General features: G+C 36.5%; 1 protein-coding gene across 1 annotated transcript in view; it reads right to left on the reverse strand.

Annotated features, from left to right (window-relative positions):
* Positions 1-18,713, reverse strand: part of LOC127651626 (stromal interaction molecule 2-like) — a 53,378-nt gene extending 34,665 nt beyond the window's left edge. The window contains exon 1 of the mRNA XM_052137562.1: positions 18,140-18,713. Coding sequence (XP_051993522.1) covers positions 18,140-18,281 — 142 coding nt within the window. The 5' untranslated portion in view covers positions 18,282-18,713. The remainder of the gene's footprint in view (positions 1-18,139) is intronic.
* Between the last annotated feature and the right edge of the window lie 3,329 nt (positions 18,714-22,042).

Below are 22,042 nucleotides of genomic sequence, written 5' to 3' on the forward strand. Positions count from 1 at the left end.
TTGCCACGATCATCCAAACTTAGTGAGTAGCTGGTTAAAAATCTCCTTACTGAACAAAATAATGCAAAAAATAAGATGACAACAGTGTAAGAAAAGCTAACAAAGTTGGCAAAAATAATAGCTTACTGAGATCAGCTGCAGAGGACACTGTTTATTACTGTTGATTCACTGTTTATCACGAGCGATACTGGCTGAATTATACCCCAGTTAGTTAGCAGGCTGGGCAGTGTCCGAGTCCAAAACATCATTGCTCAGTCCACAGTTACTTTTGCTTATATCCTTTTTATGGTCCCTGTACTCACTTAAGTGTTTTTAAATTTTTTTTATGATTTGGTAAATTTTCACATTGAAGCCGTTGTGCATCATTTCGTGCTGTAGCTTCATTCTCGTAGAGTATTTTTGTTTCTTTGTGATCTCTCTAGTAGTTTCTCTCAGATCTTTATAAATACCATTTTGCAAGTAGAACACTCGTTTTGTTGCCTTGGTGATGAAACAATATCCCACCCTCTGTCCCCTGGCGTTATTGGTTCCTGTGTGGAGACCAGCAAGCTCTCGGTGCTGGTGCGGAACCAGGTTTTTGGCCCCGGAACGGCCTTTTCTACAGTGGAAATTCGTGGAACAAAAGGGCTATGTGTGGCTTTATTCTGCTCTATAGATGGCCTTAGCACCTCAGTGTGACTCCCTTTTTAGCACCATACCAACATAAGTTATATTTGAGCATATTGGACGTCTGGCTCCCTGTTGTGACACCTGTGATATATTGTGGTAAATATATCACACAGTATACAATAATGAAAAAGTAGCCTTCCTATATATGTACAGCATCTCCGAAATTACATTGCAAATAGAACCTGTGAATAAATCCTGTCTTAAGCATGTTTGTATCCGTTTATTCGGCTGAAAACCTATCCATGTCTTTAGATCAGGTTTCTGTTTTCTGTTTTCACTTCTCATCAAATCTTTTTTTTGTTCCTTTACAAAATGGGTAATTGTACTAAAGTGTATCTACAGTCATCAAGTATTTTAAATGTGGCTACAGCCTCTTTTAAGTAGTCAGTATGTACAGACACACAAAATGTCTACTAGAAATGACAAGTAAACCTCAAAACAAAGCAACATGCAGTGGATCAAATGAACTCCTTCAGTCAGACACAAAACAAGCTGTGCAGTCCAACGCAATAAAGTAAAGTAGATTTTCATTGGTTACAATTTTCTGACTGAATTCAGATACCAGTTGGACGATGCAGGGTTTCAGACAATTGTTTCAATTAAAAGAACAGATTTTGTTTTTTTTTTAAGATTCCTTTGAAGCAAAAAAGACCTTCAGACACCAGCTTAACCAGCATGCAGTTACCTTGCTGTTGAAGCTGGTTGACCAACATGGTCTTTCCGATGAAGCTGGTTAAGCTAGTTGAAAAGCCTGGTAGGGTAACCAGCACACTAGCCTCCCTTGCTGGGTGGCCAGCACACAAAACAGCTGGTGACTGGTTTAATTAAAACAAAGCCTAAATGTATTCAAAATACATTTAACTAAAACATGTATTAAGAGGAACATGCCGATACTCGGATTTCTTAAGTGTAATTTAAATAATATGTAAACAGCAGGCTACATGAACATACTTCATTGGCTGTTTCATATTTCCACATTTACTTCTAATAAAGGAATTTTTTTTCCTTGGTCTAAATGAATGTTGATAGTTGTGCTAGCTAAGGCAAACATCACTATTACCATCATGCCACCCATAAGGGGGTAAAAGGGGACAGGTTTCAGGGGCCCAAGAGAAATAGATCAACACCCCGATAGTACTAATTCCACGGCAAATACTGACATTCATATTACAGCACATACATCTTAGTAATCACATTACTAACTACTTTAAAGTTACTTTCTAAAAGACTTTTTACAGAAAAGATTCTGTTTTTCCATTAAATTAATTCAAAATAGTTAATATTTCCTCATTGTTCATTGAATCTTCAGGGGGTGCATGCCATTCAGCTGGCACAAAATGCAAACAGATGTACATATTAATATATTTCATGTTTTGAATATATTCTACACATACAGTATTATTTTAGAAATGTAATACTAGCCCAAGTAAAGTAACTAAAATGAATTAACTGTAACTGATTAAAGGAAATTGAAATGTAATGTGCTAAACTACTTTTGTACTAAAATAGTAATTAGATTACCATCATTAATAACTTTATTATTAATCATAATCAATACACCCAGCACTGCTGGCAACCACCCACTACACCCTAGTTTCATGGCTGATAGTTTTGCACTGTCAAGCACCACTTCCATTACAAATGTCAAACCATTAACCAATACATAAACATATTATTGGTTGCTATATGCTTATTTTCAACTCAGATTTACATTTATGCATGAGGCAGATGCTTTTATCCAAAGCGGCTTACAGTAAAATACACTTATTACAGAGACAATCCCCCCCGGAGCAACCTGGAGTGTGTTTCTCAAGGACACAATTTTTGTGGATGTGGGGATCAAACCAGCAACCCTCTGCTTACCAGTTCTGTGTTTTAGCCCACTATGTCATCCACCAAAGCATAATAGATTAATTAATACATCAAGAGAGAATGTACTCGTCATAATCTCGCTGTGATGGCAGGAGGCAGATACGCAAATAAAATTCCCAAGCTGTGACTGAGTAACCAATGGAATTAATGGCATCTGGTATTCCATCTGAGCAGATCTACGTGAGTATGTTCCACTAGATCTAATCGGAAAGCTTTACCAGGTCCCATAAAAATACTGTCAGAGCACTCTAGAGCACAAGTCTAGTTCTGCTCTTAAATGTGATTGTACTGGACGTCCTCAACACTACAGTGCAACTATAGACTTCTGCTAAAATAATTTATTGCAACCCAAAATCTCATAAGTACAAAGAGGAAACATATTGTGTCAAAAAGTATGTTACACACTTTTATTGAAAATTTGTCCTTGACAAGTCACATATTTATAGGACTATAAACATTAGATACACACAAAGAATGTCTGTATCTAAAATGTAAATGTACATTACAATATAATGTGGATCACATAAACCACTGTCACTGTGACCCTTCAAATCCTTAAAGCGATAATTCACCCAAAAATTAAAATTCTGCATTTATTCTCAAGTGTTGTTCCAAACCCATATGACTTCCTTTCTTCCATGGAACAAAGATATGTTTGCAATTATGTTAGTCTCAAGACATGGGTATACTTTTCTTGGTTCTTCCGCTTTGTGGGTCGTCTCAAACACAAGCTCTCAGCCTTTTTAAGTATACACTTAACCAAGAGCGAATAGGTATGCGTTCGAAGCATGCAGACTACAACTGCTTTGTGATACTATTTTGGTACAGTCAATGGCAGGCGCATGCGCCAATTCCTGTGAACGTCTGTATTACTGAGGGGATTTATCCTGCCAACCCATTCAAGAGACACAGCCCCAAACAGACAATTTCCAATGAATCTGCCTCCTATTGTGAGATTTACTTTAATTGATTAACTCCTGTGACACTGGGTGCTGGTGAATGTGGCTAATTAGACTAAATTAGTTTAGCCAAATTAGCCGTCAGCCATTTTTTAATTTTAGTCTCTTAAATGGGTCATGACCAGGAGTTGCATAAAAAGTAAATTGTCCGTCATCTACCAGTTTTTGAAACACTGACAGATCATTTTAAACGCTTTTTGTAATTTTGACCAAAAAAAACTAAATAATTCAGAAAAACATTTTAACGTAGTGCTTCAAATTTGACTCTCACACATACACTCCCACTGTGTGTGTGTGTGTGTGCGCCCTGTTTAATGCCTGGTATTAAAATGTATAGCCAATTAACAGGTGGCATGACCATTAACACCTGGTGATATACGAGTCTCTTTTTTGACCAGTTGTAGTTGGATTTCGAGGAGAGGGTTAATGCCATCTGTAATACTTAATTTTTTTAATTAAGCACACTGAAAAAGTTATATGAAATTGTGCATGCTTGTACTGTATGTGCATATTCATATTTTCTGATTAGACATTCTTTTCGTTCCAGACCCCAATAAAAATGGCGTCAGGCAGGTGTGGAGTGCTAATCACACTATGCATCTTCACACAATTTTATACGTTTTTATGGCATTTTAATGAAGTTGAAAATCGTTTTTTTACTTTAAATAATGAAATTCAGCAACCTACCTCAGGATTTAAACATCTTGGTTTTGGAAAGAACGTTATTTATACGTTGATCTATCGCCCATGGATCACATGTTCTAAAAAATCAAGACGCAGCCAAAGACACGGCTATAAAAGACACTTGAGTGATTGTTAATCATTTTAATGTGTTTGCTGGTGTCGGGAGACATACATCAATGTCCAGGGCCGGGGTCATGTGAAGGTGGTGAAGGAGTTAATGCGATTTTTGTTGAGGAGAATCGTCGGAACATGGTTATGGAGCAATGTCGGCGTTCGGAAGTTGTGACTGCATGGAACCTGATGGCGGATCAGTGGAGTGATTTGCATCCTTGTCAAGAAACACGAGATGTGTATCAAACGGACTACGGTGTGTCTGAGATTTTTTCGATCACGGAGAAAGAAGGAATGAAACAGAGGAGCCAATTGACTAAATCTACTGTGAAGGATGTGGAAGAAATGTTACTCAAGGATGCGACGACATCCACGATAAGTGATTATAGAACTTTTAGATCAATGAAAGGTTTGCATATGGCTCACCTCAACGTCAGAAGTCTTCTTCCAAAGATAAGTGAACTACGTTATTTATGTCAAGAATCTAAAGTGGCGTTGTTCAGTTGCAGTGAAACATGGCTTGATGATTCTATATTGGATGCAGAGATTCAAATTGACAATTATTGTTTGTTCAGACGAGATCGAAATCGGAAAGGAGGTGGTGTGTGTGCATATATAAGGTCAGATTTGGGGTGTAATGAGAGAAGAGATTTTATAAACTCTACAGTGGAGGCGATTTGGCTTGAAGTTTTGTTGCCAAAGAGTAAACCGATTTTGGTTGGTATTTGCTATCGTCCTCCGGATCAAAGTGATTTTTATGAGAGTCTGGATGAGGTTTTAAATATGTCAAATTATGTTTTAGGTCAAGAATTGCTTATTTTGGGCGATTTAAATACAGATATGTTGAAGAAAGATTCATCAGTGTTTAAGCAGTTCCGTTCATTTTGTAAATCATATGCATTGAAACAAATTATCAGTGACCCAACCAGAATTACTTCTAAAAGCAGTACAATTATTGATGTTATATTGGTTTCAGACATTTCTAGGATATATAAAAGTGGTGTTTGGGAGCTTGGTTTAAGTGATCATAATATGGTATATGTATTTAGGAAATTAAAGAGAGAGGCTATAAGTCATCATAATACATTAAAAATTAGATCGCTTAAAAGATATAGTCCACAAATTTTTGTTGAAGAACTTAGCAAGGCTAATTGGAAAGAAGTGATGCAGTTTGATGATGTGGATATAGTTTGGGACGGGTTTAAAAAGAGATTTGTGCAAGTTCTGAATAAAGTTGCACCTTGCAAAGAAATAAGAATCAAACAAAGAACAGAACACTGGATGACAGATAGTATTTTAAAAGATATAAAGGAATGCAATAATAGTTTAAAATCTTTCAAAAAAGATGGAAATAATGATAATTATAACAAATTTAAAAGTAAAAGAAATCATATAAGATGCAAGATTAAAGAGGCTAAAAAAATGTTTTTGACGAATGAAATTAGTGAAGCTAAACAAGACTCTAAAAAACTATGGAGAATCTTGAGTGGTTTAGGCTATCGGCAAAAGGTTAAAAGTAAAGATTCAAGAATCAGTCTCAAAATTAATGGTCTATTGATGACAGATCAGAAAAAAATAGCAAATTGTTTTAATGAGTTTTTTACTATGGTGGGCAAAAATTTAGTAAAAGAGCTTCCAGCACAATCAGACTTATATGATGATAATTTGGTTAAAGAATATTATGATAATTGTGGTGTTGCCTTAGGAGGTTTTTCATTTAATAAAGTAAAAGAGATGACAGTTTATAAGAAACTAAGTGAATTGAAGAGCAATAAAGCCACAGGGTTGGATAACATTCCGGCTAAGTTTATTAAAGACGCTGCTAATTTTATAACTCCTATGGTTACTCATATTTTAAATCTCTCTATCTGCCAGAATAAGGTACCGCCTGAATTTAAACAAGCTAAAATTTTTCCCCTTTTTAAAAAGGGAGTAGGCTAGAGTGTAATAATTATAGGCCTGTGTCAATCCTGTCTTCGATTATCTAAAATTTTAGAAAAAATATTATTTGACCAAATTGAAGAATCTATTTCCAAATTTAATATTTTATATGAATTTCAGTCTGGTTTTAGAAGGATGCATTCCACAGAGACAACTATTCTATATTTGACAGATTATATAAAGAAAGGAATAGATAAAGGTAAATTAAGTGGGATGGTATTGCTCGATTTACGAAAAGCCTTCGACACAGTTGACCATAGTATTCTGTTGTTAAAATTACATGCTATGGGTTTCGACTCCAATTCATGTAAATGGATCAAATCCTATCTTACGAATAGGTGTCAAATGGTCGATATAAATGGAGTGTGCTCAGACTCTTTGCCGATCTCTTGTGGAGTACCACAAGGTAGTGTATTAGGGCCCTTACTTTTTTAATTTATATAAATGATTTAAAGATGGCCTGTTCTAGCCACTTATCTTTATATGCGGATGATGCCATAATAATAGTTACTGATGAAAATAAAGAAACAATAGAAAACAAGTTAAGAAGAGAAATTGTAGAAGTGTCCAATTGGTGTTTTCAAAATAAGCTATTTTTGCACTTAGGGAAAACTGAGGTTATTTTATTCGGTTCTGCTGCAAAATTGAAGAAATGTCCAAATTCAGAAATAAGGGTGGGAGATGAGTATTTTACTTTTAAACAAGAAGTGAAATTTTTGGGATGTATTCTTGATAACAAAATGACTGGGGATAGCATGGCAGCTGTAGCTTTATCGAAAATAAATAAGCGAATAAAATTTTTAGCAAGACAGGCTGCTTATTTAGATAAACAAACAATGATAATGTTAGCTGGTGCATTAGTGCAACCACATTTCGACTATGCAGTAACCTTTTGGTATAGTGGCTCTAAAAAACATGTTCAAAATAAATTACAGACTGCTCAGAACAGGTTGTGTAGAATCCTTCTGGGGTTACATCCTCGTATGCAACTAAATAATAACCATTTCAGGGAATTGGGTATTTTAAAAGTGGATAAAAGAGTAGTTTTTATTAAAATTATGATGGTGTACAAAATAATTCAGAGAACTATTCCTAAATACTTGTATGACTACTATGTTTTTGTGAGAGAAGTTCATTGTATTTCTACAAGGGCAAGGATAAATAATATATATTTGTACCGGTTTAAAAGTGTAGCTGGGAAGAATTCGTTTTTGTACTCGAGTGCAGTTGCTTGGAAAGAATTGCCAGATCATTTAAAACAATTACAAGAGGCATGGCCCTTTAGAAGAAAAGTTAAAAAATGGCTTTCCAATTAGGATCACATAAGAATTTGTAAGGTGTGAGTTGCTTGTTTTTGATTTTATTCCCACTGGAACTGTTCGTTCATTTTATGCATATAGAGGACCACAATGGAAATAAGCCTGAGGCTTTTTTTGTGTATTTTATCCTCAACAAATTGTATTTAAATGTAGGCCTATATGAATTGCCTCGGGCATGATTGTATATGTTTATGATCATTGTTGAATAAATCAATCAATCAATTCCTTTTTACCTCCGCAAGATACCAAAAATCTTAATAAAAATAAATAAATCTTACAAATCTTGTTTTAGCATGTTTGATTGACAGGTACAACTCACCCAAGAACTCCTTGGTTTCACCAGACTTGTGTTTGGAGAGTCAAATAAATATATAATTTAAGCCTATCCATTGTCATGTATGTCATTATAATGGATTTCGCAGTGAGTGTTTACACTTTTTAAAGAAGTTAGCCCACAACGGCTTACTTGCTCTGCATGTTAAAAGGAATATTCTGGGTTCAATACAAGTTAAGCTCAATTGACAGCAATTGTGGCAAAATGTTGATTTCCACAAAAAAAATAATTTCAACTAGTCCCTTCTCTTTAAAAAAAGCAAAAATCAAGGTTACAGTAAGGCACTTATACTGGAAGTGAATGGGGACCATTTTTGGAAGGCTTAAAAGCAGAAATTTGAAGCTTATAATTTTATACTTGCATTAATTCTTCTGCCAAAACTCACATATTTATTTAACAGTAAAGTGGTTTAATATTATATTTTTACAGTTGTTTTAGGGTTTGTTTACATTAAATCAGCATGGCAATGAAGTTGTAAAATCGGATATAACTTTACAAAGTAAAGGTTAGTAAGTAATTTTACAACACTAAAATAATGAATATACACATCTTTCCCAGATTTTTGCTTTTTTAAAGAAAAGGAGGAATGAGTCTACATTATTTTTTAAGTAATAAACACTGTGCCACAACTTCTGTTAATTGAGCTCAACTTGTATTGAACCAGGAATATTCATTTAATTCAAAAAGAGCATTTATTTAAAACAAGCTGCAAAAAAAGTCTAATTTGGATTTACCCTTCTTTGTCACGTCAGATAAGAATACAATCTTACAAGGACACCACCGTTCTGTGTCTTGGCAGTTTTGATTTTAAACGTGTGATAGACGCATTCTTGCACTTTTCTTAACTATTTTTAACTATGTAAACACACTAAATGGAAGTCTTTAAAATGTTGATGCATTTGCAGCAATGGGTGACACGTTTCAAGAGTGAAACAAGCTCAACTTATAAAAACGGGTTTGTTCTACACATTTCCACTTCTGCTGCTGGCTGGGAGAAACAAGTCTCGTCTAGAGAAAACAGACAATGGAAGATGTGATATGTCATGCCTGTGAAGACCAGCACATCTGCATTGGCCACTGTTCCTGATCGTATCAGGGCGTGATGACATGTCTAAGCGTTATGTTTCACTGTGCATTGGATTGTATATTTACAACATTTCTGTGTGGATTGAATGTGTGTTTGGCTTATTTAAGCATATATTAATTGCTTGTGATCCAGTCACAAAATACTTCAAGCTTTGCAAATGAACATTTATAGAAGGATGGGGCCGTTAAAAACACTATTGGACCTGACAGCAACACTGTAAGAAACCAATACCATTCGTGAATGTTTGAAATGTCATGACTGTTTGATATTTATAATTTAAGGTGCAGATGTGCTTGAGTAAACAGTTTGATACATTCACATGCAAAGTGTTGGATGTGCTTTGTGTAAATCCTGAAATTTAGTTTTGTATGTTTGTGAAAATGGTTCATTCTCTTCTGATTGAGTTTAAAATACATATCTCTGTATTTGAGGGGCTGCAAAGTTAGCCAATTATAGCAGTGGTCTTTTATATTTTGAATTTTGAAGGAGACACTGAGGCCAAAACCAAGCATTTCAGACAGAGGGCCAGAGACAAGGTGAAAAATTTGCATGTTACTAAATTATGATAATTTTGGTGCAACGTGTGGACCTCAGAGAATATAATATACATTTTTTAATTGTTGCGGATAATGTGGGTGGCCCGTCAGTAGGATGGCAATAATGAATGATTTAAAGCTGGATTACACTGCACGACAATCTGCAGATTTGGGGCCAGTAGGAATTAACAAATTTCACAGAGAATCGCATAGTATATAATGGGTACTGGATCCGATTGGGATAATAGTGTTTGACAGTCTACTATAATAATAACACACCACAATAGTGATGTGAATGGGAGGACACCTAGGAGAAAACCAATGCTCTCCAAAGAAAACAGCAACACTCATTTCAAGTTTGTCCGGACAGGCATGAATTAATGTATTGTGGATGGACACAACCAAAATGAGAATACTTAGAAGAAATTATTGCTATTTCTGGCAGAACTTTGTCCCAACCAGGGTGGTGAAGTATTATGGTTTTGTGTCAATGAGTTCAGTTTGGCTTTACCAAGAGAAAGACCCCAAGCCTGAAATATTTTTGCATGACCTGAAGTGACGAGTTCATGCATCCAATATGAGAGCCCATAAGCCAGGACAGTCCAAAACGGCTGATAAACAAACAGAGTCAGCTAAAGGACACACAAATCCATATACCAGTAGGTCACACATGACTGACCTTTCACTCAGAGCACATTTGCTATGATAGCCATCTGTGACACAGGAAATTCCATCATTGCTTACAATTGGGAGCCCTTCACTGAACAAGTAACCTAACATATGCACACTCGACACACAACCACAAGCAGGGCTTTACTCTCATGTACACATGAAGCATTCTCCTACTCCTAGAGCATTTCTGCAATGCTCTTTCCTTTCACTGACTCTTGATGATATATTTTAACATTGTTCACACCATCTTGCTTAGTCTTGCTTGCACACATGCAAGGGTGTCAGAATGGTCTGAAACCACCCTGAGAAAAAGTATAATAACACTCCGATCACAATCCAACTTTCAAAAACATTGTCGTGCAAAATTCTGAGTCTGCATCGAAAATATGCCATTCAAAATCTAATTTAAACCTGGAAATGAGAAAGACCCCAAATGATTTTTAACATTGACAAATTTAAAACATTCTGGTCCTAAAGGAATAAGAAATATTTAAGATAATTTAATTAAATAAGCAAAAATGACACTGACCACCATGTTAAATCCATTGTACAAAAGGTAAAATGTCTTTGCTTCCATTGAAGCACACAAGATGCACTGAAGTTTGGCACAAACTTGTTGGGTCCATGCTAGATCGAGCACAGTACTGTACATGTTGTCAATAAAGCAAAAGTGGTACATAATAAAGACTAAGGAATTCTGAAATTCATTAAGCATTTTTCAATTCACCTTTTCATTCAAATTGTTATGCTAATAATATAATCTGAGAGGGGCGGGGAAAATGAATTACAAAAATTGTAAAATATATATATTTTTTCCCCACAAGTGGTCTTAAGACTTTAGAACTGTAACAAAAGAGCTGTGCACGGTCTCCCACCAACCAGCACACAGAATACCAACAAGCCTTAATATTCCTCAAGCTAATGCCTCATGACTGCACCCTTATTGATATAGTGAACGCTCACCAAAGTACACACAACTGTTTAAATGCAACTTGTGTAAATATGTATTAAATGAATTACTTTATTTATAACTATACATTTTTTGAGAAATCAGATCTCAAGAATTTGCCCATCACTGGATGCAGGTAGAATATCTCTGTTGTTTTCAAGGCCTCGGATATGCTGTTCAGGTTTGAGTGCTGCCATTTAATGTGATTTCCACTAATGTTTGTACATGTAAGCTAATGAACAAAACACAATTTGCACACTTCATGTGTTGGCATCTGAATACCTGCTTGGCCACTTCTCGGCTTATCATTCTAAGTATGAGACAGCAATTCTAACCACACAAATATTTACTTGGACTTAAAAGTAATATGGCACAAAACCACTACATATTCAGTAACGACATTTAACTTTCAGTTCAACTTGACTAATATTAAACTAAAGCAATACTGTACATACTGCCAACTCATTTCTCATATCCTCATAATAAATGTCTGTCCAGAGGCACATTTGGAGTCTGACAGTCAGACAGCTCTTAGAAAAAAAATAATTTTATGTTGTTATCACTCAACACGTCTGTTCAGATAGGGTCATGGACAACAGGGAAAAATATGCTAACACAAATACTAAACTGCAACTAAGCATATCATTTTGCATTGTGAAGACAGCAAATTGGTCAATCCACACTACATAAAATATGGGTTCAATTAATGTGAGGTTAAACATAATTTGTGCGTACCACAGCATGTTTTGTGCAGTGCATTATTGTCTTAAAGGGATTGTTCACCCAAAAAGAATATTCTCACCATCATGATATCCCAGGTGTGTATTACTTTCTTTCTTCACCCTAACACTTTTGAAGAAAAATAGAAAAATACTATTGCTTTTGGTGCCAAAAAAAATCTATATTTAAGTAGTTTTTAACTATAATTCAATGATCCACGAGAGGGTGGAGTCAAAGCGGTCACTCGTGTTAAGTATTCGTGTTGCCATGGATAAAGATGTAATCTCACGTTCTCCGCTCGTTTGAGACATCCAGGGTGAGCACACAAACGCTCCATTGTGAGTAAAGAAACAGATCTAAGTCAAAACCAACCAAGCTACTGTACAATGTTCCTCCCTCTCACCTGTAAACAGTGCTGCCCTTCCGGTTGACACACATGCGTCAGTTCTCGTGCGTTTCAAATGCCAATGTTGTTACACCACATGTGCATACCACAGCTCACCGGAAGCATGATTTAGAGTTGATCCTTCATATTTATGTCCACTGATACACAGTGTATTTTTATTGTATATGTTCTTCTTATTTTGTGTGTACTGTATATTATTAGGTGTATATTGTGTTGTGTAACATATGTGTAAACTGTGTTATGTGTAAATCAGGTGTTTATTGTAATTGCCATACTGCTATGTTACTTTGAACCGCACCTAAGATTTTCACCCACTGTTGCACTTCAATTTTATTTATATAGCACAATTTAAAAACAACAGCAGTTGACCAATGTGCTGTACAATGTGTTCTCAACACATTTATGATCAAACTGACAACATTAACGGACCAGCACATCACAGTCTTTGCTTATACGAAGAGGCTGTATAGTTGAAAAACGAGTGAGTAAAAGTTAATCATATTTTTATGTTTTGAATCATAATACACTAAATATATAGGAAAAAAAACACTTACTCTTGCTGTGCATCCTACGATAACTGCATTCAAAAATAATTAAACTCCAGGAGCATCCTAGGCATTGGTGATCACCTCAGCAATTCAGGCATGAAATGTCTTGAACACAACCACGAATTCGCTATCATTCCTCCTCAATCGATGTCAACTTAAGCCAGCTGAACCGTAACCAAGGAAGATTGAGTTAAGGAACTGTAGTTTTGAAGGCAAACAAACGAAAATACACCTTGCCATCTTCACCAACATGTGGTTGATGCTTCGTTCAACTTTACTCAATTTTGTGGTATTTCTAAGAAAGGGACATGGTTTAAGTGGACCAAATGATTGGGAGAATTCCTGCATACATCACCAGAGAGAAGTCTGTCGTTTCACCGCAAGATCGAGTTATTACATTTTGATTAAAGATTAAGAGATCCAATTTTTTTTATATAAAACATATGCATGGGGTTCACAATAAGATCAATAACATTCATTTAGAAAACATTTGTCTTAAAACTTATATTTTATATATTCTGCTTTGTGTATCAGTAGGGAAATATCAATTTTAGATTTCAACATTCCCTTTCCAAATAGAAATGAATAGAACTGGTGCCATTTTGAAGGCAAATGTGGTCACACCAAATATTGATTTAGCATTTTTTTATGTTTACTCGACTTTGTATGGCATTAATTGACAAATGAAAACTATTTATGCCATTATTGTTGATAAAATCTTCACTGTGCAACATTTTTCACAAGTGCCTGAAACTTTTGCACAGTACTGTATAATATTCATATTTGAGGTGCAGTATTGGATGCTATTAGCATTTTAAATGGTGTTTGCACTGTTACCTACTATATGAGCTATAAGTTAAGAGAAGTGAAAGCTGAAATGTGACTTTGATGAATGTCAATCTAAATGCTGAAAATCCTCCAGCTCTGAGCCTTATTTTGAATGCAAAGTTATTTTGAATACAGTGTATATAAACCAAATCAGGTTTACTGTATATACCTCTAGTCAATATGTTAGTGAGGAATAAAATCTGTTTATGCTCACATGGGCTACTCCAAGTGCACTTGCTTGTCTTTAAGCAAGCATGCTATATTTAAAACATTCCAAGTGTCTATCTGAATTCACTAAACTACAACAACACCAGAAATAATTTGTCCAGCTACCAAGGGATTTAATTTCTGATGAGTCAATCAGCATTTGCACAGAGGTTTTTTTTATAACCTGTTGATTACTTTGCATTCCTTAATGCCCACAGATCTGGATTGCATTTATCTTAACAGTGCTTTGTAGGTCTGTACAGACAGCACTCTGTCATCTCACCCTGATCCATGTCCTCAGCAAGCGCTCTGACCAGACTGCTGCCTGTCAGAAACGATACACTGTCATTAAATGCATGACTAATATTGCGAAAACAGCTGTGGGGTCATGAAACTGAATTGACCTGCTGATTGAATCAGTCCCGTTGGCTTATACAAAACTATCAGTATGGTGATACAGATTAAAAGCCCTTTTTAAACTTTTTTTTATCATGTACTTGTTTGATGGTTTTTATCTTTAATACAAGATTCTGTAAAACGCTTTAAAATAAGACTTCATTTGTTAACATTAATGCATTAGGTATCATGAATTAACAATGAACAATAATTTTACAACATTTTACAACATTTATTAATCTTGGTTAATGTTCATTTAGGAAAATGTAATTGTTCATTGTTAGTTGACGTTAGTTTATAATGCATTAATGCAAACATATACACTCACCTAAAGGATTATTAGGAACACCTGTTCAATTTCTCATTAATGCAATTATCTAATCAACCAATTACATGGCAGTTGCTTCAATGCATTTAGGGGTGTATTTTAGACTGGAAAAATGTTGCCTGGTCTGATGAGTCTCGATTTCTGTTGAGACATTCAGATGGTAGAGTCAGAATTTGGCGTAAACAGAATGAGAACATGGATCCATCATGCCTTGTTACCACTGTGCAGGCTGGTGGTGGTGGTGTAATGGTGTGGGGGATGTTTTCTTGGCACACTTTAGGCCCCTTAGTGCCAATTGGGCATCGTTTAAATGCCACGGCCTACCTGAGCATTGTTTCTGACCATGTCCATCCCTTTATGGCCACCATGTACCCATCCTCTGATGGCTACTTCCAGCAGTATAATGCACCATGTCACAAAGCTCGAATCATTTCAAACTGGTTTCTTGAACATGACAATGAGTTCACTGTACTAAAATCGCCCCCACCGTCACCAGATCTCAACCCAATAGAGCATCTTTGGGATGTGGTGGAACGGGAGCTTCGTGCCCTGGATGTGCATCCCACAAATCTCCATCAACTGCAAGATGCTATCCTATCAATATGGGCCAACATTTCTAAAGAATGCCTTCAGCACCTTGTTGAATCAATGCCACATAGAATTAAGGCAGTTCTGAAGGCGAAAGGGGGTCAAACACAGTATCAGTATGGTGTTCCTAATAATCCTTTAGGTGAGTGCACATTTAATTAAAAAAAAATGCATTAGTATATTAAGAAATTAACATTAACTGTGATTTAGTGCTGTAAAATTATTGTTCTTTGTTAGTTCATGTTAATTTATATAGTTAACAAATGTTAACACTACAACCTGATTGTAAAGTGATTCAAGATTAATTTACTGTAGTGTCCTCTTAGAGATTTCTACTGTATACAGTAGGGATAGACCTATATATCCGGCAGGCCAATTAGGTTGATAATCTCAGATAATCTCAAAATCTGATGACTAATTGACCTGGCCTGAACTGATTGGATGGTGGTGCCAATTTGGCCAATACACAGAAGCGGTACTTCCTCCTTTTGTCAGAGCCAAAGTCTACTGACAGTCCCATCAATAAATAATAAACAAAATCCTAGGGTTTTCAATGTTTTAGGAAATACTGAGTAACATAATGGTTCTTTTAAATTCAGTATGTCTCATTTGCTGTCATTAAATTGCATTATGTGTACAGTTTATATGCAATATCAGTATTTCTGCCAACCAGCTTTATATTAGCCATGGAAAACCCCATATCGGTCAACCACTAGTATATATTAGTTAAACTTAGAAATAAGGTGGTAGTTCTCATTGCCTGCTGATCCTAGTATTAAAGAGATAGTTCACCCCAAAATGTAAATGCTTTCATCATTTACTCACCCTCTCGCCATCCCAGATTTGTATGACTGACTTGCTTGCTTGCTTTTTCAGAACACAAATAAGATTTTTTTTTTTAAACATATCTCAGCTCTACTGGGCCATTCAATGCCAGTGAATGGTGACTAGAACATTGAAGCACCAAAAAACACAAAGGCAGCGTAAATGTAATCCATACAACTGCAGTGGTTAAAGGTGCACTCGGTTATTTTTTCTCATTAAAACGTTTTACTCCTAAAGAAAGAATAGTAATATTGAACCATGTATAAAATGAGCACTCACATGAGAAATACTCCAGTCATATCAGTAACATTATAAAAGCTGTTTTATTCTACATGGAAAGGGTCCCCTTATGGGGGCTGCCATGTTAGGATCACATGACCAGCCAAATACTATACTTGCTTATTCTCATTAACCACACTGTTTTTGTAAACTTTCACTCATGGATTAAAAGAACCAAGGCTGCAACAAAAAAACAATTTTTTTTTTTGCAGAATGTAACCGAAAACCAAAACAAAGTTTTTTTCAACTGTTCCGGATTGAAAATTTAAGTTTTTAATGCTGGTAACCGGTTTGTGCATGGGGGTGCGTGGTCATGTGCCGGTCTGTGGGAGAGGGAGAGGGGTAAGGCTTGTCACATGGGTTGTAAGTACACTAACACAAGTCTCTAATTCTAGTGATGCCAGATCATCAGTGTGGAGGAGAGAGTGACCGGAAAGAATGACAGCCCGGACTAAGAAAGTCATTAATTGAGAGTGCTTTCATTTATTAACAAGTAATGTTATGTTATCGCCGGTTACCGTTGATTGTGTGCTGAAAACAAGCAATTACATGTGACTGACCTTGAACCTGCTTTGTTGTCTCATGACTCCTTCATTGCCCACGAACGTGAATTCTCACACAGTTAATTTAATTCTAATATTTTTTTTATAGGGATCACAGTACATTTTTGGAAATAAACCACTTCATGTTGCCTAAAAAAAATTAAACATGCTTTGAACTTAAAGGATACGTGCTTAAAGGAACCTGCTGCATCACACATGTCTTTGCCTAATTCCCTGTTGTGGATGTCGTATTCTCTGAATTATGACCTTTTAATAACTGCATAAATACTACATATACATGCACAGCTAATCCAAATACAAGCTAAACATTATTAAAAGTTAACAGAAAATGTCTCAGTTGTTTCAAAGTCTTCACTGAATTACTGTTACATATGATGCATCAAAATAGATTTAATACTGCCGGGTTTTGACTGAGAAGCAGATCTGTAATTCAAATTATACTTAACTTTTATTAACTGTATGCAGTTATGATTTCTATGTTGATATATCCACCACACAGGAAAAAAGAAATAATAATTGCGAATTTTCACTTATTTTAGCAAGTGGCTTATTTTGGGCTTGTTTTTCCAGACCATGTTGCTTGTTTCTCTTGCGAGATCTGGCAACACAGCAATGGGTATTTCACCCACCCCTTAGCGTAGAGTACTGTTATTTTTGAAAGAACATTATTAACCCTTCTTTTATTTCATTCTAACCGGTAACCATTGGGAAAGGAGGCTGCGGAACATCTGAACCGGAACGAAAAAATACAGTTTTTGCTCAGAACGAACCGAAATGAAAATACATTTGTTTTTAGTCCATGTTCTTATGGATTACTTTTGTGCTGCCTTTATATGTGTTTTGGAGCTTCAAACTTCTGACCACCATTCACTTCCATTGCATGGACCAGCAGAGCGGAGATTTTCTTCTATTAATCTTAATTTGTGTTCTGCGAAAGAAAGAAAATCATACATCTGAGGGTAAGTAAACGAAGAGAGAATTTCATTTTTGGGTGAACTATTCCTTTAAAAGAGAAGTGCCTCCTGGCTCCAGCTCTTTGCCAAGCATTTATTGGTGTCACAGTGGGGATTCCGATTGAATTTCGTCTTACCTTCGTCACTCTAATGGGCAAAGGCTGAATTCTCTTGAATCATCCAGAAGTGATGTGACGGTGGGTATGACATGCCCAGCAGCAGGACCCACGGTGGGCATCATACGTGCAGATATTCTCCACTTAATACTCACCAAAACATCAATGACAATAGCGGACGTGTCTGACATTCTTTATTAATCCACAACGAAAAAAAAACAGGTATATTTGCGTTGTGGCACAGCTTACCTGTAGGAGGAACAGCTACTGCTGCTGGATTCGGAGTGACTCGGTTCGACAGATTATTCGTGTATGAACTCTCTAAGACCAGTACCGCAGAGATGACGAGTCCACGCAGCAACAGAACCGCTGCCCCGGACAAGAAAGTCATGGTGTGCAAAAACTGTGAACTGCCTTTTAAAGAAGCACAAATAAATAGAGAGATATCACAGTATTTTCACACAGGGATAAAGCCGGGTGCCTTATGAAAATATCACGAGAAAGAATTCAGCGTCTGATTTCAACAGTGGTTACATGTAAAGCACAGAGTTTAAATGCCCTGAAAAAAAAATACCATAAAATGTATTTCAAAAAGAGGTAATCCAACCGTTGTAGACTAAAAACGATCCAAAATATTCACCAAGGCTGTCCGAGACGTCAAAAGAAGACTGAGAGGCAAAACTCCATCCAGAAGAGATGGTCAACTCTTCCGGTGTTTCTAATTTGACAATTTAGAAATCAGATAATGTGGACTGAAGAATGTGGCTGTATCGCGTGAGGCTGAAACCTAATTTGGGATCCAAAGAGACAAGTGCAAACTGACGAGGAATCCCCTGTTTTAAATCACCCCCTCCCCCCCCCCCCCCCCCCACCCCAGTGAAAAATACCAATGCTTATTAAGGTGCCATATCCCAATTTTTCTCCGGATGAAAAAGAAAACCGTCACGGTACATCCACAAACAGTCGGAAGATATCCAGTATAGTGAACCACCTCTGAGAATGTAAGTGTCAGATCCCAATGTGCCGTTTAATCCAAATCCATCCGGACGACCCCAAACAAACGCGTCCGCCGTTCATGTCCAAATATTAAACCGAGTTTAAATGTCAAGTCCGCATGACTACGCCTGGCATGAGGGCTCACGTCTGCCCACTGCCTTTGGTAGTTGATGCAGAAACTAAACTCAGGGGGCGGAAATCCGTATGCAAATCATTTAACAACAGGACGCTGGCAGTGTTATTCTCCTGTAAAGACGCGCTTTAGCGCTGTCGTCTATTCTCATTTGACACAAAAACACGTCTCTTTATTAGCAGCTACCAAGTCAGCAGACAGTGCTGACTGAAAAGGCTGTTTAAAGCAACAGTGAGCCGTGTGTTTGACTATCAGCATGCACAAGCAGAGCAACCACCAGAAAGTTCTTCGTTTGGAATGCTCGCGCCTCCCGGAAACGGCCCGAGCTACTGTTCATCACTTCCCACTTTTAATTCTCCCATGGTGACACGCAATTCACAGCCGAAAGTGATCCAAGTTTTCCTCCTCGCTGTGGACAGTGATTGGTTGAACTGTCCCAACATGGCAGGATATGATTGGCTGACACCGGCAGCGCGATGTGAGCTTTGAAAAGGCGGACCGCGGGAGAACACAAGCAGGCAGCACATTAGCGTTTCGTTGTTTTTCTGGACGTGGAATGCCCTACACACCAAAGGCGTTTGTAAAATAAAACATGATATAAAAACTGATCAATTTTTGTCAGATTAAGAAAAGAAACTGTACATTTTATACCCAGATTTACATAAATAAGAATGTTATAACAACATATACAGTAGGGCAAAAAAGTATTTAGTCAGCCACCAATTGTGCAAGTTCTCCCACTTAAAAAGATGAGAGGCCTGTAATTTTCATCATAGGTACACTTCAACTATGAGAGACAAATTGAGAAAACAAATCCAGAAAATCACATTGTAGGATTTTTAATGAATTTATTTGCAAATTATGGGTGAAAATAAGTATTTGGTCACCTACAAACAAGCAAGATTTCTGGCTCTCACAGACCTGTAACCTCTTCTTTTAGAGGCTCCTTTGTCCTCCACTCGTTACCTGTATTAATGGCACCTGTTTGAACTTGTCATCAGTAAAAGACACCTGTCCACAACCTCAAACAGTCACACTCCAAACTCCACTATGGCCAAGACCAAAGAGCTGTCAAAGGACACCAGAAACAAAATTGTACACCTGCACCATATGCTTTGGGGCTGTTTTTCTACAAAGGGACCAGGACAACTGATCCGTGTAAAGGAAAGAATGAATGGGGCCACGTATCGTGAGATTTTGAGTGAAAACCTCCTTCCATCAGCAAGTGGCTGGGTCTTTCAACATGACAATTATCCCAAACACACCGCACAGGCAACGAAGAAGTGGCTTCGTAAGAAGCATTTCAAGGTCCTGGAGTGGCCTAGCCAGTCTCCAGATCTCAACCCCATAGAAAATCTTTTGAGGGAGATGAAAGTCTGTGTTGCCCAGCGACAGCCAAGAAACATCACTGCTCTAGAGGAGATCTGCATGGAGGAATGGGCCAAAATACCAGCAACAGTGTGTGAAAACCTTGTGAAGACTTACAGAAAACGTTTGACCTCTGTCATTGCCAACAAAGGGTATATATCAAAGTATTGAGAAACTTTTGTTATTGACCAAATTATTTTTTTTCTTCTCATTTTGTCTCTCATAGTTGAAGTGTACCTATGATGAAAATTACAGGCCTCTCATCTTTTTAAGTGGGAGAACTTGAACAATTGGTGGCTGACTAAATACTTTTTTGCCCCACTATGTGTGTGTGTGTGTGTATATGTATATATATATATATATATATATATATATAATTTCTATGCATTAATATTTAAATGGTAAATCTCAAATAATTTTCAAATGTAAATCTTACATATAAAAAATTATATAAATGTTATACTGTAATGTAAATATATTGCCTACAGGAAAAGCAACAAAATCAATCTTAAATATAGAATACAATTGTTGTTGTACTGTATGTACTCACAGTCAAAAGTATATTTGGTTGGGGTTCGAGTAATCCTCGGCAATACGTTTCAATTATAAATACACAAACAGTGATTAATTCATACCTAACTCAGTTTTGTATCAATAACATTGTATCATTTAGTATATGATATTATGTAGGTGTATGTTTTTTGTAATGATTGATCATGTAGGTAATCCATTTGCTAATGTTGTCACCATCCTTTTTCAGTAACCAGACCTCTGTGAGCCTGGGTAATAAAACATTTTCTTTACTTTTGTATAGCACCATTCAGGCATATACAGTATATATACATTATAATAATAAATATAATAGAAATAATTAGTCAAATTTTGAAAATTAATCATAATGACATTGATCTAATAATTCAAATAGTAAACAAATAGTAAACGGTGAGTGGTGGTGGTGTAGGGTGAGTGGTGGTGGTGTAGTGGTCTAAGCACATAACTGGTAATCTGGTAATCAGAAGGACATTGGTTCGAACCCCACAGCCACCACCATTGTGTCTTTGAGCAAGGCACTTAACTCCAGGTTGCTCCGGGGGGATTGTCCCTGTAATAAGGGCTCTGTAAGTCGCTTTGGATAAAAGCGTCTGCCAAATGTAAATGTAAACAATTGAATAAAATATTAAATACACGCTTCTGTCTCTTCTTGTAATCCCAGTCTGACTCAGTATTCAGTTGGGAGCTCTGAGGGGACCATGCCATCTGTTGCAGGGCTCCCTGTTCTTCTATTCTATTTGCAAAAGTAATGTTTGGGATTCTAAAATGTATTTTTCCTGTTGACACACTAAAGCTGAAGATATAAATAACCAAATAACCATCAAAAACAAATGTTTTTGTGAAGCACCTTACGTGCCTAAGAATTTTGCACAGTACTGTATATATATTAGGACTGTTGATTTAACATGTTAATTCAGTGCGATTCATTTGATTAAAAATAACGTGTTAAAAAAATTTACGCAATTAATCGCAATGCCCCCGGACAGTCATAAGGAAGATTCTTAAGAAATGCATGCTTGTAGTACCACCTGTTTACTCCAGAGGGCAGTAATTGAAACTTCAGCTGTATGAGCATCGCACAGTTTATACAGTGAACAAAACAA

Source organism: Xyrauchen texanus, chromosome 1, assembly GCF_025860055.1.
Source record: "Xyrauchen texanus isolate HMW12.3.18 chromosome 1, RBS_HiC_50CHRs, whole genome shotgun sequence".
Taxonomy (NCBI): Eukaryota; Metazoa; Chordata; class Actinopteri; order Cypriniformes; family Catostomidae; genus Xyrauchen; species Xyrauchen texanus.